This window comes from Amblyraja radiata, chromosome 35 (genome assembly GCF_010909765.2).
Source record: "Amblyraja radiata isolate CabotCenter1 chromosome 35, sAmbRad1.1.pri, whole genome shotgun sequence".
Classification (NCBI taxonomy): domain Eukaryota; kingdom Metazoa; phylum Chordata; class Chondrichthyes; order Rajiformes; family Rajidae; genus Amblyraja; species Amblyraja radiata.
Window position 1 is genome coordinate 10269667 of NC_045990.1, and position 21359 is coordinate 10291025.

At 45.3% G+C, this 21359-nt stretch overlaps 1 protein-coding gene across 13 annotated transcripts in view; it reads left to right on the plus strand.

Moving 5' to 3' along the window:
* LOC116991809 (neuropathy target esterase-like) overlaps positions 1–21359 on the plus strand; it is a 140299-nt gene that overhangs the window by 20150 nt on the left and 98790 nt on the right. For 6 of the 13 annotated variants that reach the window (XM_033050756.1, XM_033050765.1, XM_033050762.1 and 3 more), the window contains exons 1-3: positions 218–471; positions 12326–12365; positions 19237–19302. In XM_033050756.1, coding sequence (XP_032906647.1) covers positions 392–471; positions 12326–12365; positions 19237–19302 — 186 coding nt within the window. In that variant the 5' untranslated portion in view covers positions 218–391. Of the gene's footprint in view, positions 1–217; positions 472–2069; positions 2174–11957; positions 12064–12283; positions 12366–19236; positions 19303–21359 lie in introns of those variants that run through there. The other 7 variants (XM_033050757.1, XM_033050761.1, XM_033050760.1 and 4 more) reach the window with 3 other exon arrangements.

Genomic DNA, 21359 nt, shown 5'->3' on the forward strand with positions numbered 1-21359 from the left:
ATCCTTCGTTATTTCTACATTTTCCTTGATATCCATTCCCTTTTTCCTGTTTTCACACCTTACACCTCCTTATCTACACACTTACTTATCTATGTACCTCCCACTCCCCTGACATCAGTCTGAAGAAGGGTCTCGACCTGAAACGTCGCCCATTCCTTCTCTCCAGAGATGCTGCCTGTCCCACTGAGTTACTCCAGCAATTTGTGTCTATCTTCGATTTAAACCAGCATCTGCAGTTCCTTCCTACACATGTTCTGCAGAGACGCCTCCTGACCTGCTTAGTTACTCCAGCCCTTTGCGTCCATTTTTGTAGTTCCTTGTGTCTACTTCCTACTAGGTGTCCACTTTATCAAAGGAGGCAGAGCCAACCTTGTATAACGGTAGTGTTCAAATGGTCTCGTCCTTGTGGCACCATCCACCTCCTTGTGGCACAGCTCCCATTCTATTTTTCAGTTGCGGAAGGGTGGTGCAGTTGATGCCTTACAGTGCCAGAGACCTGGGTTCGATCCTGACTATGGGTGCTGCATGTACAGAGCTTGTACGTTCTCGCTGTGACCGAATGTTTTTCTCCGGGTTTCTTTAAATAGTTCCAAGTGTGCAGGATAGAACTAGTGAACAGGTGATCGGCGCAGACTCCGTGGGTCAAAGAGCCTGTTTCCACGCTGTATCTCTAAAACATCAATTATTATTTAACATTCACTAGAGTTGAATGCTTGTACCCACAGCAATCATATGACACCGATCACCGGCCGCACGGTGGTGCATCGGTAGAGTTGCTGCCTTACAGAGCCTGAGACCCGGGTTCGATCCTGTCTATTGGTGCAGTCTGTATGGAGTTTGCACGTTCTCCCCATAACTGCATGGGTTATCTCCAAGATCTTCAATCTCCTCCCACACCCCAAAGGCATACAGGTTTGTAGGTTAATTGGCTTGGTATTAATGTAAATTGTCGCTAGTGTGTGTAGGATAGTGTTAGCGTGCAGGGATCGCTGGTCGGTGCGGACCCGGTAGGCCTCGGGGCCTGTTTCCGCACTGTATCTCTAAACTAAACTAAACATGTTCATTCCTAACGATAGGAATGTACACTGAGGTTGGAAAGATTGCCTTTCAGTGGATCAATTGTTCTGCATTCTAACGGATCAGAGATACACAAGCTGCAAATGGAGGGTGCGCTGAAGTGAATCATCTGCAGTCAGCCAAGCAAATTCTCTCTTGCATCTAAACTTGCTTACCTTTTATTTCAAATGCAGTTTAATCTCTCTGTGATTAGTGGCCATTGATGTTTGGAAGAATGTAACTATTGGATTTTATAAATGTTTACACTGTGGATCAGGCCACTTCAATAAAACAAATAAAAATACAACAAAATATTGTTGCTTCAGGTACATTATTTCCTTTAGAATTAGTTTAGTCAAAATTCAAAGTGTTTTATTGTCATATGTCTCAAATAGAACAGTGAAATTGCAGCACCAAGTGATGATTTGAGGACCTAGTTTGAGGAATATTCCCACCGGTCTGTGTTTTAATTGCAGACTCTGAGACCCTGAAGAGGCTGCTCTTGTTTAGAAACATAGAAAATAGGTGCAGGAGTAGGCCATTCGGCCCTTCGAGCCTGCACCGCCATTCAATATGATCATAGCTGATCATCCAACTCAGTATCCTGTACCTGCCTTCTCTCCATACCCCCTGATCCCTTTAGCCACAAGGGCCACATCTAACTCCCTCTTAAATATAGCCAATGAACTGGCCTCAACTACCTTCTGTGGCAGAGAATTCCACAGATTGCAGTGGTGTTCAGCTTTGGCCCATGAGCTGCAAGCCAAAGATACCTTTGCTGCAAGCTGGGCTCTGGGTGACAATGCTCCAGGGACTGCCCACACGACCTGTCAATCAACCAGATCCAGATCCCGCCCCTTCTCCATCCCCATTGGCTGTCTCCAGGGCAGAGCGTCCACTTCTATTGGTGAACGGGGCCGTCAATTATAGCGCAATCTGCGTTTCCCATTGGTCGGCCGTCTGTCGCTCATTGGCGACTGCCGCGTCCTTATTGGCCGCCCTAGGGGGGGGCGGGTGCTTCCGGCGCGTTGGCCTGGTGATGTGACAAGAGGCTGCGGCGAGCAGTGCGGTGGCGGCGGCGGCGGCGGCACCGGGCCGGTGGAGGGCAGGCGGGTATGTATGTGGCCCGGACAGCGGGCAGGGCGAAGCGGGGAGGGCAAGGCGGTGGCCGCAGGTGCCTTGGGCAGCGGGACGGGCAGTGGCCGCGGCGTGGGCGGGTGCCATGGGCAGCAGCAGGGCTGGGCAGTGTAATGGCACCAGCCTTGGTGGGTGGGAAAGGAGAGGACTTTGAGCTCAGCTGGAGGGGGCTTGTCTCCCACAGAACACGCCCTGCCTCCCTCCCTCCCCCTTCCAATCAATCAATCAATCAATCAAATAATTTACTGCCTTTAAAAATAGACCAACAAATCAAGTTCAAGTTCAAATGAGCTTATTGTCATGTGTCCCAGGTAGGACAATGAAATTCTTGCTTTGCTTCAGCACAACAGAACATAGTAGGTGTTTAAGAAGGAACTGCAGATGCTGGAAAATCGAAGGTACACAAAAATGCTGGAGAAACTCAGCGGGTGCAGCAGCATCTATGGAGCGAAGGAGATAGGCAACGTTTCGGGCCGAAACCCTTCTTCAGACTGATAGGGGTTTAGGCAACCTTTTTCGGGCCGAAACCCTTCTTAGGCATTGACTACAAAATTATATATATATAAATATATGCACACATGAATAAATAAAATGCAAATGTGAATGAAATTTCGTTGCATCTGGCTCATCGCGCAACATAAAATAACAAACGGATTAAATAGATAATGACAAAAGGATAAAATAGACCCCCCCTAACCTTTCAGCTTTAACCCCGCCCACAAAGATGCTCCCTGACCCCAGCCCTTGTCCCTCTTTGCCCTTTGAACAAAGCCCCTATCCCTGCCCTATCAACCCAGTCCTGACCCCCCCCTCCCTCAGTTTGATGAAAGGTCTCAACCCGACACGTCCACTGTTCCTTCTCTCCAGAGATACTGCCCAACCCGCTGAGTTACTCCAGCATTTTGTGTCTATCTTTGGTGTAATCCAGCATCTGTAGTTCCTTCTTCGACCACCCCTCTTAATCCAGCCCCTGATCCCCCCCCCCCCCCCTTTCAACCCAGCCCCTGACTCCCTTCTTCCTTTGAACCCAGTTCCTATTCCCCTTTAACCCCAGCCACTGTTACCTTCCCCCCCTGACCCCCCCCCCAAACATACTCTGGACCCTTTCATTCTTCATTCCACTGAATTCAGACTTCCCACAGTGCCCTCCTCCCACACCCACCTCCTGCTTGTATCGGTATTATTCTGTGGAATATGCAGTGCTCTGCATTTAAATGGGGGGTTGAAGCTGGGCCTCAGTCCTGTACCTGTTACAAAGCATATGGGCCTAACACAGCTCCCTTGTCTTTTAAGTCTGCGATTTGTATTCTTTCTGTGCATTGACTGCACAAGAAACTCTTCTATTTACAGCATACAGAGGCTGCTTGTATTAGTGAGGATCAGGTGAAACATCCTGATAATGTATAATGAACAAAAACCATGGGGTTTAGAGTTGATTAAATATGTACTTACGAAGGTTTTCAAAAAGTGATTTGCAGATAAACTCAAACTTTGATTGATTTTCGATCGGACTTTACTGGCTTTATCTTGCACTAAACATTATTCCCATATGTCTCTGTACACTGTGAATGGCTCGATTCTAATCATGTATTGGCTTTCCGCTGACTGATTAGCACGCAACAAAATTGTCACTGTACCTCGGTACGCGTGACAATAAACTAAACTAAACCTTCATACATTTTGAACAAGGGAGGTGGAACTGTAGGTTAGTAAGTTGATCAGTTGTTGAGAATAAGCTGAGAACAGGCAGACTATGTATGTTACTGTTCTTATGTAAGTGAAGAGTCGCGTTTTAGTCTTTTTAGCTGAGATGGGTATAATTTTACAATGTGGTTTTGTTGGTATAGAGCATGTGGAAAAAGGGCTGAATCACCAGAATACTGTGTCAGCAGGGAGGTGACAGGATTGTGCTATTGTTTAATGCGCTGGTGAAGCTGAAATCTGACCAACAGCATCTGCAAGGGCTTGTCATTGCCAGTCTACTGAGAGATGGGAAACGTTGTTGTGATTCCAATTACCAAAAGATCGAAAATCTGTGGCATTTGTGCGTGAAGACCAGGACTATTTAAAAAACGTGTCTGTGACGTTTTGCATTCATGAATTAAATATATCCCGAAACAGCCAGGCAGCTTTGGACTGCGCACAGTTTTTATGCATCAACAAAAGACTGCAGATGCTGAAATCTGGTGCAGGAGTCAATCTGATGGAGGAACTCTCCAGGTTGAGCATTTTTTTGTTTTCTTGGGGGGTGGGAAGAGAAATTAAAAATATATAAAAGATAACAACAGTACAAAAGACCTGTCATTTTCGGCGTCTATCGATTAATTAGTGTCATATTCAATAGTGTTTGCAACTATCCTAAGAGTAAGCACCTTTGCCCCTCTTCTGGCCCCCTGGGGTGATCTCCATTCCCTTGTTTGAGGGGTGTCCCTACCAGACTCTGCCCCCCCCCCCCCCCCCAAATGTCCAGCAGCAGAAGGACCCTGGACTGTGGCCCTCCCCCACAGAGTCTTGGCATTCAGTGCGTCCCTCACCACGTATTCCTGCAGTCTGGAGTGGGCCAGTCGGCGACATTCCCCGACAGACATCTCATTCTGCTGGGAGAGACAATGTTTCTGGTCAAAATCCTGCATCAGAACTGGGAGCCAAGGGGATCTACAAGAGTCACTGCCTGAGAAAAGCAGCCAGCATCATCAGAGACCTACACCACCCTGGCCACACTCTCATTTCGCTCCTGCCATCGGGAAGAAGGTATATGAGCCTGAAAACTGTAACGTCCAGGTTCAGGAGCAGCTTCTTCCCTACAATCATCAGGCTATTAAACACTGCAAACAGGGCCCATACTTCATGGACTTGGATGCATTATATTTGACATTGCCCTAATATTGTGTGTTTGTTTGTTTATTTATTTATACATGTATACTGAACTTTTTGTTGTTGTTGTTTATTCTGGGTTTTTACATAACTGTTTACATAACTGTTGTGCTGCTGCAACTAAGATTTCCATTGCTCTGTTTTGGAACTTATGACAATAAAACACTCTTGATTTTTGAGAGAGAGACAGCCAATATCAAGAGGAGAGGAAGTGTTGAGACAGAATTTGTGATTGATGGACAAGAGGCAGGTGATAGAGGAAGACTGTGGCACAGTGGTGCAGCGGTAGAGCTGCTGACTTGCAGCGCCAGAAACCCGAGTTCGATCTGGACTGCCTGTACGGACTTTGTACTTTCTACACATGGGGTTTCTTCGAGATCTTCCGTTTTCTCCCACGCACCAAAGACATACAAGTTTGTAGGTTTGGTGGCTTGGTGTAAATGTAAAAAGATGTCCCTAGTGTGTGTAGGATAGTTCTAGTGTACGGGGTGATTACTGGTCAGTACGGACTCGGTGGGACGCAGGGCCTGTTTCCGCGCTGTATCTCTAAATCTAAACTAAACAAAAAGAATAAAAAGGAGAGGCAGATAGAGCCATGCACCAAAAAACAGTCAATAACTGTTAAACAGGCAAAGTATTCTTGCTGAACCTTGCACTCACCTGCATCCTGGAGCTGTTTGTTTATACAACCATTCATGCAACTTGGACTTGCTATACCTAATACCCTATGAAAAGTTATGATGAATTGTGTAACAGCTGTAGGCTTGCAATTGAATTGTTGGAATAAGAGTTGGAATGGTGCCTCTGGTTATTCAATAGCTGCTGCGTGGACAAAAGTTCTCAAAGTTTGAACTTTGCTTCTCATTAAAGGTCATCAACCCAAAAATACACTGCAGGTCAGGCAGCACAGAGTAACATTCTTGATTTAGTTTAGTTTAGTGTAAGTTGGAGAATAGTTTAGCATGGAAACCACCGAGTCCACCCCGACTAGAGATTCCCGCACACTAACACTATCCTACACACACTAGGGAGAATTTATATTTATACCAAGCCAATTAACCTACAAACCTGTACGTCTTAGGAGTGTGGGAAGAAACCGGAGTTCTTGGAGAAAACCCACACAGGTCACGGGGAGAAGGTACAGCTAAGCATACATAGTCAGGATTGAAACTGGGTCTCCGGCGCTGTAAGGCAGTAGCCCTACTGCTACGCCACCATGCCACTCAATGGCCAATGGCCTTTTGTCATAACCAACCAAAGGTTTGAAATATAACTCCTGGTATTATGTTCTCCCACAAGAAGAAAGATCCTCTCCACATCCACCCTTTGAAGACACCTCAAGATCTTTATGTTTCACGTAACTCTCTTCTCACTTTTCTAATGTCCAGTGAATGGAAATCTCACCTTTCCAACTTTTCCTCACAACTCAACAAAACCCATTCCAGTTGTTATTTCAGTAAACCTCTCTGAACTGCTCTCAGTTCAGCACCTTTGCTTAAATCATACCCTCGGACTATCTTTAATAAGACTTGATCCTTCCTACACCATATGTTATTCCCTTTATCCAGCATCTGTACACTGTGGACAGCTCGATTGTAATCATGTGTAGTCTTTCTGCTGACTGGAACGCATGCAATAAAAACCCCGTTCACTGTACCTCGCCACACGTGACAATAAACTAAACTAAACTAGGTAAGCTAAGTTCATAAGTCATAGGAGCAGAATTAAACCAACCGACCCATCAAGTCTACTCTGCATTTCAATCAAGGCTGATCTATCTTTCACTTTCAACCCCATTCCCATGCATTCTCCCCATAACCTTTTGACACCCTTACTAATCAAGAATCTGTCAATCTCCACGCAAACAAAAATTTTCACTGTACCTCTGTACTTTTGATAAGAATAAACTAAACTACTGAGGCAAATACTTAGCACAAATACTGCTTTCCGTCCATTTATTTCAATCTATTCTTGAATGTTGAGATTATTTCGGTTGGGGATTCATATCCTGGAAGGAAATGCCTGAGCTCTGTAACTATCTGTGCAGAAGTCGTTCCCATCCCCTTTTCTCTATTTTCCACGAATGACTTGCATTTATTAGAATGCGTTGGTATTTGCATGAACTGTTGTGTGTTTGTGACCTGTACAAAGATTCTTTACTTGTGTGCAGTAAAGATATGAAGCAAAATACTCGACTGGAAATTTGAATTGCAAACTTCTGAAACAGCACAACAAGTCACTTAGATATTAGGCCCTTCCGTTGTATAATCCATGGCCAAAACTGCCTCCCACAGTATGTAAACATCGGCTGCGGAACTGCAGTACTGGAAATGGCCCAGTGATATGAAGCCCAGTTGGGATTGTTATGCCAGGAATGCAAAATATATTCAAATGATACAAGGTATACAATCCTATTGCTTTCTGGCAGACTGTGAGCAAAGTGATCAGTAGTTTGCTCTGTTCTCTGGCGCTTCCATCTGAGGCTACGATTACTGGAGTTAATCTGGGCCATCAGACAATTAAACACTGCAACCTCCAAATAAGCCCCTAACTACATAGACCTGGGGGCATTGGTTTTGTCTTTTTGCACCATTATTGTTTGTTTGGTTTTGTGTATGCGTATGTGAATATGTGTATGCATATGTATGTGCATTTGTTTGTGTGTGTGTATATGTATGTGTGTGTATATATATATGTGTGTGTGTGTGTGTGTGTGTGTGTATGTATATATATGTGTATATATATATATATGTGTGTGTGTATGTAGTTAAAACAAATGTAGGTCCCTTGCAGTCGGAAACAGGCAAATTGATCATGGGGAACAAGGACATGGCAGACCAATTGAATAACTACTTTGGTTCTGTCTTCACTAAGGAAGACATAAATAATCTGCCGGAAATAGCAAGGGACCGGGGGTTAAATGAGATGGAGGAACTGAGTAATATCCAGGTTAGCCGGGAAGTGGTGTTAGGTAAATTGAATGTATTAAAGGCCGATAAATCCCCAGGGCCAGATAAGTTGCATCCCAGAGTACTTAAGGAAGTAGCCGCAGAAATAGTGGATGCTTTAGATTCTGGAGTAGTTCCTGAGGATTGGAGTGTAGCTAATGTAACCCCACATTTTAAAAAGAGAGGGAGAGGGAAAACGGGGAATTACAGACCAGTTAGTCTAACATCGGTGGTGGGGAAAATTCTGGAGTCAATTATTAAAGATGGGATAGCAGCACATTTGGAAAGTGGTGAATTCATTGGACAAAGTCAGCATGGATTTATGAAAGGTAAATCATGTCTGACGAATCTTATAGAAATTTTCGAGGATGTAACTAGTAGAGTGGATAAGGGAGAACCAGTGGATGTGTTATATCTGGACTTTTAGAAGGCTTTCGACAAGAGATTAGTATACAAACTTAAAGCACACGGTATTGGGGGTTCAGTATTGATGTGGATAGAGAACTGGCTGGCAGACAGGAAGCAAAGAGTAGGAGTAAACGGGTCCTTTTCAGAATGGCAGGCAGTGACTAGTGGGGTACCGCAAGGTTCAGTGCTGGAACCCCAGCTATTTACAATATATATTAATGATCTGGATGAGGGAATTGAATGCAACATCTCCAAGCTTGCGGATGACACGAATCTGGGGGGCAGTGTTAGCTGTGAGGAGGATGCTAGGAGGCTGCAAGGTGACTTGGATAGGTTGGGTGAGTACAATGTTTACATATTCTGTTGTGCTGCTGCAAGTATGAATTTCATTGTTCATTATCTGGGACATATGACCATAAAACACTCTTGAAATAAGTAGTCGGCAACCTTCACCTTGTGCTGAAGTGGCAGCAGATATGCCTAAATCTGCGCCTTGTGTCCCTTAAGCAGGAACGTTGGTTCCACAATTGCACAAGAGAATCAATTTTACTAGTTTTGTAAGTTGCAGAATTTATAGTAGCACCTTCCCGCAATGTGGTGCTATAAATCCACCGAGGAATAGTATCAGAGGTCAGCTGATATAGTGCTGATGGGTAGTGGCGCGAATAGTCAATGTGGAGCAGGGAGTTTGCACCTCAATGCTCATATTCTGTTCGTGCTTCGAATGAGCACTATTTTTACTCGTAGCATTTAAAGAAACTTGCATATATAATTTCTTTCCTAATACCCAAGCGTTTCAGTGGCACTCAATTTCTATTAAAATGCAATTAAATGTCATATTCGTTGAAAGTACAGCAACCAATAACTTAGTTGGCTACCACGATCAGCACGTCCTGATGTAACAACATGGTGGGGCACGGTGGCACACCAGTAGAGGTGCTGCCTTATAGCAGCAGAGACCCAGGTTCCATCCTGACCACGGGTGCTGTTCATACAGAGTTTATGCCTTCTCAGCTGTGATCACATGGATTTTCCCCAGATTCCCCGGATTCCTCCAAAGAGGTGCAGGTTTTAAGGTTAATTGGCAATCATGAGGAAGCCCTGTGGTCACTCTTGTGCAAACTCCACACAGAGAGCCACAGAGGTTAGGATTGACCACGCAGAATACCATGCGGAGGAATCCTTTCCATTTCCCAGTCTTTATAACGATTGACCTTCGACGAGCACAACTATTATTCTTTGAGCAAGGGCAAATTTAATGTTTCGCAGCAATTCATTATGCTTTACTTTTACCAAGTTCCTTGTTACCACATATGATTTACATGCTGCCTTGGTCAAGGGAAGTTATCCCCATCTTCCCTTGGATTAAGTGTGTAAAAAGGAACTTGGATGTTGGTATATACTCTGGAGAAAAGGGATGGGTGATGTTTCGGGTCGGGACCCTTCTTTCAGTCTGAAGAAACATCACCCATCCTTTTTCTTCAGAGATGCTGCCAGACCCGCTGAGTTACTCCAGCACTTTGTGTTTATCTTCCCTTGTATTGATCTGTATTATATATATTTGTCCAAAACTGTATTGAAATCTGTAAATGAATGGTGTCGGAACAACTAAAGCCTTTCAGTGATAATCTGATAACAACTGTGCAAGTTCCCCTTGTTAGTACTATTGACAACACCTTTTGTTACATTTTAAATGTATTCATTTTTCAGGATGTGTATGTCGGAGCCGATGCCAGATTTATAGCCCTTCCCTAAATTTTCCGAGGATGTTGCCAGGATACAATGGATACTTTATTCCTTGGAGTGCAGGAGGCTGAGGAGTGATCCTAGAGAGAGGTGTATTAAATCAAGAGGGGGAAAAGATAGGGTGAATGCACAAAGTCCTTTACTCAGGCAGGGGAATCAGAACCAGAGGACATAGGTTTAAGGTGAGAGGGGAAAGATTTAATAGGAACCCGAGGGGCAACCTTTTCACACATAGGGTGATGGGTGTATGGAACGAGCTGCCAGAGGTGGTAGTTGACGCAGGTACTATCACAACAGTTAAAAGACATTTGGACAAGTAAAAGGATAGGAAAGGTTTAGAGGGATATGGGCCAAACATGTGGGACGAGTGTAGATGGGGCATCTTGGTTGGAATGGACAAGTTGGGCCAAAGGGCCTGATTCTGTGCTGTACGACACTGTGTCCTTGTGATGGTGAGCGCCTACATGCCATACGGGTGAGGGAAAAATAACGTGACATTAACTCTATCCCCATTTGCACAATGATATTGGGTACCCAACTGAAAACATTACTGTGCACAACTCGCCATCACCAGTTACAATAAATGCTGGCCTTGCAATGATGCTCACATTCTGAAGAATAAGTAAACAAGAAAGATGAAGGATGTTTTTAGAGCTACTGTATTGAGTGATACTTCATTTAGTTCAGAGCTACAGTGCAGAAACAGGCCCTTCGGCCCACCAAGTCCCTGCCAACCACTAACACTATCCTGCAGACCTTAGAGAAAATGTACAATTTTACCAAGCCAATTAACCTACAAACCTGCACGTCTTTGGACTGTGGGAGGGTCCGGAACACCCGGAGAAAACCCACGTGGGTCACGGGGAGAACGTACAAACTCTGTACCGACAGCAATCATAGTCAGGATCAAATCCGAGTCTCTAGCGCAGCATCTCTACTGCTGTTCCATCTTCTTTGCCAGTTATCTTGAAGGAACTGTAAAAGCCAGAGTTTGAGGGATATTAGGGTCCAGACAGCTGGAAACTTAGTTACTAATAGTAGGCAGAGGATGACGGATGGTATAAGTCTGGGTTGCAGGAGTGATACGTTGGTGGAGGGAAGAAGTTCACTTGTGTTTCAGTTGAGCAGAAAACCAGGAGGGTTGGGTGCGACTGTAGCTGAGGGTAAGTGGCTGATCGACTGAGATAAGAAATATTCTGGAGAAAGAAGAAGGAAGTTGTGATGATGAATGGGGTGGGGGGTGACGCAGAGGCTGTTTTGCGTGATGGAACTGGGTTGCACCCATAACTCTCCACAACGCCTTGCAGTTTTGGGCAGGGCTGTCGCTAAACCAAGTTGCGATGCTTTCTGCCGTGCATCTGTAGAAGTCGGTCAGAGTCATTGGAGACATGCCAATTCCTGTTCACGTTGACCGGAGCAAGTACACCACCCCGCTCTCTGAAGTCCATGCATAATCTTCATTTTGTAGACATTGAGGGAGAGATTGCTATCTTGACACTATGTGTTACTCAGCTCTCTATCTATCTCCTTCCTGTACTTTGTCTTATCATTTTTCGAGATCCAGCCCAACTTGACAGTATCGTGTGCAAACTTGCCAACGCAGTTGGAGCAGAATTTGGCTGCAAGTTCGTGAGTGCCTAAAGAGTGTCGTTAAAAACATAAGCAAATGTAATGGTCAGAAAATTTTAGGAATGCTTTAGGTGTCGAATTGCTGCATGAATCTCCATAGAAATAACAGTACAGGTGGGTTGAAGAATGAAGGAATTCTCAACATGAATGTGCATGTTGTGCTCCCGACAGCAGTCGTTGGTTGTTAGATGACGTAGCTATTCTCATCTGTATCTTGTGCTTCTTCTGGAAGAAAGGATGTTCCTTGGAAGCTACCAAAGGAGAAGTAAGTTGTGTGAAAGGCTGTGAATGATCGATATCTCATGATGCTGTATGCTTTCTGAGCAAACATCTTTAAAAATCTGCTGATTGAAGCTGGGATGTGCTCGGCATGTTGTCAAACTGTTTACGAATCTGGAATTTAAACCGGAGATTGAGAAGTTTGAATCACTTGTGGCTTTTGTTTTCTCTTTTCACTCTTTCCATCCTTGTGTTCTGGACAAAAGCGCCCTGCCTTGTGGGAGGATTTGACAAAGGGAACTGAAAAGAATGGGGCAGAATGAAGCTCGACATGCAGAGGATTTAGAGGTACATTATTGAAAATGATCCAACGGCTAATAAACAAGACTGTTCCAAGCTTGTGCTTTAATGCTGTGTTTCAGAGGGTTTGAGTTGAAACTTCCATGCATGAAAATGCATGGGGTTTATTTAGCTTTGAGAATCTCCAGATACGCGACTCTTGGGGAAGTGGATTCTTCACTCCGATTACTCACTTCTGAAAATTATTTAGCAGCAAATGTACAAAGGCAGCAAATGAATGATCTAATTAGCTTTTGGTCTATCCATATTTGATTTATTAATTCCTAACATCACAGCAAGAAGAAAACTATCGGCAAGTTCACTCGACATCCGCTATACTGCTTCCATTATTAAGGAAGTAGTATTGAACATTTAAAAAATCATAATACAATTAAATTGCTGACACAGTTTTTGAAAGGGAAATAGTATTTCAAACATTCATTCGGAATCCTTTTAAGATGTAATGAACCAGTCTTGAAGGGAAGTTAGTAGATCCGGATGTATTTGGATTTCTGAAAGGCATTCAGTAATTGCCACATGGAAGGTTACTGCACTGTGGCAGGCACAAATCATTGGTGTGCACTGGTATCTTGCGTAGCACTGGGAATGTGTTCCTAGGAATGAAAGTGCTCATGGAATCACATATTCCTTTTCTCCAGAGATGTTGCCTGACCTGCTGAGTTGCTTCAGCTTTTTGTGTCTATCTTCTCTCTCTCTCTCTCATCCCCATTCCCAACATCAATGGGGAGTACATTCTGGGGGAAATTCTAAGAGGCAGGAGTTACCTGCATTTGGAAATTCAGGTAAAGTCAATACGGCTTTGTGCGTTGGATTTATTTTTTTGAAGTGGTGACCAAGAGGATTGTTGAGGGTGGTGCAGTCGGCTTTGTCTACATGGCCTTTAGCAAGTTTTAGTTTAGCTTAGAGATACATCGCGGAAACAGGCACTTCAGCCCACCGAGTCCTCGGCGACCTGCGATCCCTTCACCCCAGCACAATCCTACACACTCCAGCGACAATTTACAATTTTACACAAGCCAATTAACCTACAAGCCTGCATGTCTTTAGAGTGTGGGAGGAAACCGGAGCACCCGGAGAAATCCCACTCAGGTCACGGGGAGAACGTACAAACTCTGTACAGTCACACCACCTGTAGTCAGGATGGAACCCGAGTCTCTGGCGCTGTGATGCAGCAACTCTGTGCCGCCCTTTGACTAGCTCCCACGCTGGTAGGCTAGTTCAGCGAGTAGGATCGCATGAGATTAGCGTGAGGTAGTTGGATACAAAGTTGTTTGGTGGTAGGAGAAGTCACCTTCAAACCAAAGATAATCTTTGTTTCAAACTACCATCATAAGGTTTCCTGCAGCACCAGATGATCAAATAATCTTGCTCTCCGCTACTCCATTATCAGGCACATTGCTCCATCCGTCACCTGAAGAATGGAGCACCTCGCTGTTCTCTATCTGTTCTCCAGAGATGCTGCCTGGCCCGCTGACTTACTCCAGCATTTTGTGTCATTTTGTGCATCAACACAGATTGACTACCTGGCTCTGATATATGTATAGGCAGTGACTTCTTCTGTCGTATGTCTTTTAGACCTGCAGCTCCGTTGAGGCGAGCCAGGCCACGTGTCATCGTCCAGGTCAATCAGACCTCGTTCACCATTCGGTGGCTGGTGTTTGGGGCAACTGGTGACGATGTGCTCCACTGTCTGTGTTGGGTCCCCACACTCGCAGGAGGTGCTGTCCACGAGGCCCCACCTCTTCATCGCTACTCCATAGCGTCCGATGCCTGTCCTCAAGCGGTTGAGGGTTGTCTGCTGCTTTCGGGGCAGGTCCTGGCCAGGGACGTCCATGGGGTCATCGATGAACTGGTGTAGCCTAGATGGTTCCACTGACTTCCACTGGTCTCTCCATCTCGTCGACCCAGGCGGCCTTAGAAGCATCAGCCAGTGTTGGGCAGAGCAGCTCTTGGGCTTGCGTGGCAAAGGGTTGCACGGCTCTGGCAGAGAGGACTGTTCAAAGTTGGTCACGGGATGCAGTTGACTGACTTGACTACTTGGATTTGGTAAACTAAACGATGTTAAGGGATCGGCAATGGACCTTAACGAATAAGTCACAGTTCTTAGTGGTTTCATAAAGAAATGTGTGGAGGAGTGCGTTCCGACCATCTGAAAGTTCTCCAACCAGAAAGCTGGCAGCTAACATCATCAAAGATCCACTGGCTATTCATCTCGCTTCTACCATCAGGAAGAAGTTACACAAGCCTGAAAACCATTACCTCCAGGTTTTAGTACAGCTTCCCATCAGGCGCTTGAACTAATCTGTATAACCCTAACCACAACCATTCATCGACACCAAACTAACTATTGATTTTGCACAAGCTATTGAGGTTGCACAGCATACTTTGGCTTGCACTATCATGGTCTGGTTTACGGAGTAATTATTACTTCATGTTCACAAGTCAGACGAGCATAAGTAGGCCATTCAGCCCATCGAGTCCACTCTGCCATTTAATTTTCATCTCACCCCCATTCTCTTGCCTTATTGTTTTGTTGCGTTCTATTGAATGTGCTTGTAAAGGTGCAGCAAGAAAGAATTACAGTAAACCCTTGTTATAACGGACCATATGGGGGAAGGGGAATGGTGTCCATTATTGCCTATTGCCCGCTATAACCGAGTAAGGTATTATTGTATGTAGTTGAAATAAAGAAGCACAGATGATGGTTAATGCACAGAGTGCTGGAGTAACTAAGCGGGTCAGGCAGCATCTCTGGAGAACATGATTAGGTGACGTCGGGTCGCTTCTTCAGAGTCTGCAGAATTATTCCAGCACTTTGTGTTGTTTCACCGTTATACCAGGCACCACTGGCTTGCACCAGTGAGCCCTTCTTCACTGGTTAACGTGGCTGTTGTTGTAGCTCACGCTGTGGCATTGCTCTCTTCAGGCCCTTGCCAACAACAAGACGTGCTCGAGCACCGAGGGGTTCCCTCCCCTCTCACCAGCTGCTGCTTCTTTCACTTTGTCCGCTCCCCCTTCACTGCCGCCTCCTTCCCAACAGTCACCAACATCTTCCAAAGTGGAGCATGTCAGCAACTCCGGGGGGAGAAGGAGGTGGAGGTGGCAGTAGCAGTGGAGGGGAGAAGGAGAGGCCGAGTTGTCTGAGTGACGGAGAAGTGGGGAAGGGGGGGGTATTGGGACAAGCCGAAGGAAGAAGCGGCAGCGGTGAGAGGGAAGGGAGCCCCATGTGGACCGAGACCTCCTGTCGGTAGTGGCAGCCTGAAGGAAATGCTTTTCCCAGGGGCGACAACATGAGCCACTAGATCGTGCGGTGAGTGAAGAAGGGCTCACTGGTGCACCTTGTGAGCTGGGGATGGTGTCGGAAGCTGGGGCTCTATTGGGAGGAGAGGTGGTGCGAACTTGGTGGGATTGCGTTAGCGGGACCATCTGCTATAACCAAAATCCGTTTTAAAAGAATCCGTTAAAACAAGGGTTTACCCTACAGCCTTCAGGTCCTGGTTCATACGAGAAATAAACACTCTTGTCAGATCCATTAAACAAATATTCTGTGTGGCCTGATGGTAGAGCATGCAAATGATAGGTAAATAGTGGTACATTAAGGGTACAATGAGAATGAGGAACTTGTATAGAGATTAGTATTAGTAAAGAAACGTGACTATGAACATAATTAAAGTACAAGGCAAAAAATCTTCGAAGCTGAAGAGCAAAATCAAAAGCTTTTAAGTTGTGGGTGATTTATTTGTTTGAATCTTCTTCTTTTCGTGTCCAATGTTGACCTCGCTGTCATCGTCCGTCCTGAAAAGGACGTGAGGATCTGGCGACAATCAGTGGAAGCCATCACTTGTCGCAATAGATGATGGTGGTAGCAGAATTAGCTCAGGATACTTCCAGGTTCCAGCCCCGTGACGTGGACGCTTCTGCTATGGGGCCTTTGTTAGAATGATTCTTGGAGATTTGAAGAGAGCAAATATCTCATTGTTTCCACACCAGGGCTTCGGAAATGTCCTCGTTCTTCAGGGAACGGGAATTCCCCTCCGCCACCATAGATGAGGCTCGCACCAGGGTCTCATCCATACCCCGCAACACTGCTCTCCCCATCCCCGCACTCGCAACAAGGGCAGAGTCCCCCTAGTCCTCACCTTTCACCCCACCAGCCGGCAAATACAACAAATAATCCTCCGCCATTTCCACCACCTCCAACGTGACCCCACCACTCGCCACATCTTCCCATCTCCCCCCATGTCTGCCTTCCGCAAAGACCGCTCCCTCCGCAACTCCCTTGTCAATTCTTCCCTTCCCTCCCGTACTACCCCCTCCCCGGGCACTTTCGGTTGCAACCGCAAGAAATGCAACACCTGTCCCTTCACCTCCCCCCTCGACTCCATTCAAGGACCCAAGCAGTCGTTCCAGGTGCGACAAAGGTTCACCTGTATCTCCTCCAACCTCATCTACTGCATCCGCTGCTCTAGATGTCAGCTGATTTACATCGGTGAGACTAAGCGGAGGTTGGGCGATCGTTTCGCCGAACACCTCCGCTCAGTCCGCAATAACCTACCTGAACTCCCGGTGGCTCAGCACTTCAACTTCCCCTCCCATTCCCAATCCGACCTCTCTGTCCTGGGTCTCCTCCATTGCCAGAGCGAGCAACACCGGAAATTGGAGGAACAGCACCTCCTGGGTTGCTTGCGTCCGGATGGCATGAACATTGAATTCTCCCAATTTTGCTAGCACTTGCTGTCTCCTCCCCTTCCTTAACCCTCGAGCTGTCTCCTCCCATCCCCCCGCCCTCGGGCTCCTCCTCCTCCCTTTTTCCTTCATTCTCCCCACCACCCCCCATTAGTCTGAAGAAGGGTTTCTGCCCGAAACGTCGCCTATTTCCTTCGCTTCATAGATGCTGCTGCACCCACTGAGTTTCTCCAGCATTTATGTGTACCTTCGATCTTCCAGCATCTGCAGTTCCTTCTTGAACACCTCATTGTTAATATTTGTTTATCATTGTCACATGTAGCAAATTACAGTGGGAAATTTGTTTTGCATGCTGTCCACTCAAATCGTACCTTAGTTATGTACAATCGAACCACACACGTACTGCAGGTAGTTCAAAGAAAAAGATAAACCGAGTGCAAAATATACTATTACAGCTGCAGGAAAAGTGCAGATAACAAAGTTCAAAGGTTACAAGGAGGTAGGTTGGAAGGGGGACTTTTGAAGGGACCATTCAATAGTCTGATGTTAGTGGAAAGAAGCTGTTCCTGAATCTGATTGTAGCGGCAGATTTTTATATCGTTCCAGAGAGCACTCCCTCTAGCCGTTAAATGGATGACATGATTAAGGGGAATGTCGTTATACGCATGTGAGCTTTCTGTCAGAGACCTTCAGAGCTTCTTCACAGATAAATCTTCATAGCACAGTCTTTTGATTAATAAATTCTTCATGATTGATGTAAAACAATAAGGTGCACATCCAACTCGACACTTTAATCTTCATCGAACTCCAGCATATCGCTTTAAAGGTTAGAAAACTCCTCGTGTCTCCGTTACGCTCCACATGGTCAAAGGGTAAACCTTCCCCATGCTGGTCCCAAACTTAACTAAAAACTAAGCTTCTGTGCAAGAAACTTAGCTCCAAACACGGCCTAAAATACGTCATAAATCCTACCCACACTATAACGGGCAGTCTAAAATTTAATGACACATGCCATCATTAATGACACACAAAGCAAGCCAAATGACCACTACACTGATGGAACGTGCTTTTAAGCTTTTGTATCTTATGTTCGATGGGAGAAGAGGGGATGACCAGGGTGTGAATGGCCCTTGATTATGTTGGCTGCTTTCCTGAGGCGGCTGGGGTGTTGGTGGAGTTGATGATGGTGGAGTTGATGGTTTGCATGACAGATCCCCAACTCTGCAATTTCTTGCAGTCTTGGGCAGAGGTGTTGCCAAGGGGTGATGCATCCCAATAAGATATTTCCTGTGGTGCACCTGTGGAAATTGGCCGTGAACATTGGAGACACATGTTTTGTGCTGATCATATTGCACGCCATCTCCAGCCTCCCAGACATTTTGATACACTGCAATTTGCTTCCTGTTGCACCATCTCCCCACCCTCATCCCTGGAAAATCTGGACACTTATGTCAGATTCCCATTTATTGACCATAACTCTGCCTTCAAAACCATAATTCCAACCAAACAACACTCCACAGCGACAACGTGTCCACAGCAGACAGCATCTGCCTGGCCCTACATGGACACCTACATCAGACTCTTATTTATTAACTTCAACACCATCAAGGCCATCCTCAGAAGACTAGGGAGATTCATCATACCTCCAAAGACACTCGGCAATGGTTTCTTCCCACTGCCCAGGATAGAAAGGTCAGAATGGGAAGGAGAGTTCAAATGGTTAGGGAGATCCATTGGCGGACCGAGCGCAGGTTTTCAGCGAAATGATCGGCAAGTCTAAACTTGGTCTCGCCGATGTAATGGAAAGTCATCGGGAACTCTGGATACAGGAGATGAGATTAGAGGAGGTGCACGTGAACCTCTGTCTCATCTGGAAGAACTGTTAGGGTCCCTGGATGGAGGTGACAGAGGAGGTATAGGGTCGGGTGGTACGTCTCCTGTGGTTGAAGGAGAAAGTACTTGGGGTGGGGGAGGTCTGAAGATTTGGGGGAAATGCCATTGTAATCAGATTACTCAGCATTTTAGTATGAGATACAGTATTGTTTCCCCTGCTTCGCAAAACCGTGACAGCATTAAGTTGATACCATAAGACGATACTATCAGTTAAATATGTTGAAGCTTTATCTTGCTGTTAAGTAGAGTGAGTAAGATTTCTTTGGATTTTTTTTTCTAGAATGAACTTGATGGCAGCTTATTAGATCTGAAGACTCTGGTTGAAAACCAACTACAAACAGCCATGGTAAGTAGGGTGACATTTTTTCTCCCAAAATAAACTGTATTCCAAATTAAAAAAACACATGAAAACAAAAACTGTGCAACAACTCTTCAGACATTCTCAGCGTTGAGATATTTGTTAGTGTCGTACTCATTCGTGTTCACACCTATCTTTAAACAAAACACCCTTGCCACTCACCTGTCCCCTGGGCTGATCTCCAAACCGTTGTCCCCACCAGAATCTGCCCTTTGATGTTTAACAGCAGTTTAACTCCAGGCTGTGGTTCTTTTTAAAAAGATCAAAATTCAGAATTAAAAAATATTAAAAAACAAGATCTGTGCAAATATTCTGACATTCTCAGAGGCTATATATACATTCATGTGTAAGAAAGAACTGCAGATGCTGGTTTAAATCGAAGGTAGACACAAAATACTGGAGTAACTCAGCGGGGACAGGCAGCATCTCTGGAGAGAAGGAATGGGCTTCTCTCCAGAGATGCTGCCTGTCCTGCTGAATTACTCCAGCATTTTGTGTAGCCCATTCCTTCTCTCCAGAGATGCTGCCTGTCCCGCTGAGTTATTCCAGCATTTTGTGTAGCCCATTCCTTCTCTCCAGAGCTGCTGCCTGTCCTGCTGAGTTACTCCAGCATTTTGTGTCTACCTTCGATATACATTCATATGTTGTGTCAACCACATTGACATGCACATTGGCTGGCCTAGCCTTGTCTGTCTGCAGACTTTTGCAACCTAGTAGCCATGTTAGGAGACTCTCCCTTGTTTAGTTTGATCTGATTTTTTGGGGGTTTGTTTAGTCTCCATTCCTGAAGTCAAATATTTTTATTTGTGGCCCCATTTTTTCTTTTGAGGTTTCCTGTCTGCACTGGGCTGCAGATTAAAAAGATTTCATTTTCGTGGCAGCCCACTGTGGATTTTAGATACACTTTGCCTCACCGTTTCAGATTGATATATCTGTGTTGCGTGGTTTAATAAGGCGAGCCAAAATAAGCTGCTAATTGGAAAGGAGTGAGTACTATGGAGGATACAGCACAGAAACAGGCCCTTCATCCCACCATGTTCATGCTGACCAAGTTGGCATATTCATGGGCTAGTCCCATTTGCCGGCATTTGGTCCCTCTAAACTAAAATGACCAAATCAATTATCTTATATAAAGTTAAGTGCATTTCTGTAATGAGCAAGTGTGGTAAGTTTGATCTGAATAGAATGCCGATTCCTACCAGACTTTAGACTAATGGCAGGATGGCTGGTTTAGAAATAGTACAGACTAGAAAAAGTGAGTTGATGATTGCCTTCTTAGCTATTACACAGCATACTATCGAGGCAGTCAGACAATGCGGACACTCTAGCAGAGACGATCCTGACTAGATTGGAAAAGTGAAGGATCATCTATTAGTTTGAGATGCTTCAACATTTACCAAAGAGATCATCGGTGAGTACATGTTTTCTTTTTAGATGAGTTAGATTCCTTTCAGTTAAATCTGTAGGGACCCTCTATATGTGAGACATCCTGGATTTGATGTCTACTGTGACGGCTTTTTGAATTTGGACCCGAGTTTTATGGTTAAGTAAGTCAAGTCAAGTCACATTTATTTATATAGCACATTTAAAAAACAACTCTCGTTGGCCAAAGTGCTTTACATTATTGTTAAGGAGGATCCTCTAGGGAAGAATAGAAACAAGGAACTGCAGATGCCGGTTTATACCAAAGATAGACACAAAGTGCTGGAGTAACTCAGCAGGTCAGGCAGCATCTCTGGAGAAAGAGGATGGGTGACGTTTCGGGTCAATAGACAATAGACAATAGGTGCAGGAGTAGGCCATTTGGCCCTTCGAGCCAGCACCGCCATTCAATGTGATCATGGCTGATCATCCACAATCAGTACCCCGTTCCTGCCTTCTCCCCATATCCCCTGACTCTGCTGTTTTTAAGAGCCCTATCTAGCTCTCTCTTGAGAAGGGTCCAGACCCGAAGTGTCACCCATCCTTTTTCTCCAAGGATACTGCTTGACCCGCTGAGTTACTCCAGCACTTTGTGTCTATCTCTGGGGAAGAGTGATGGTGAA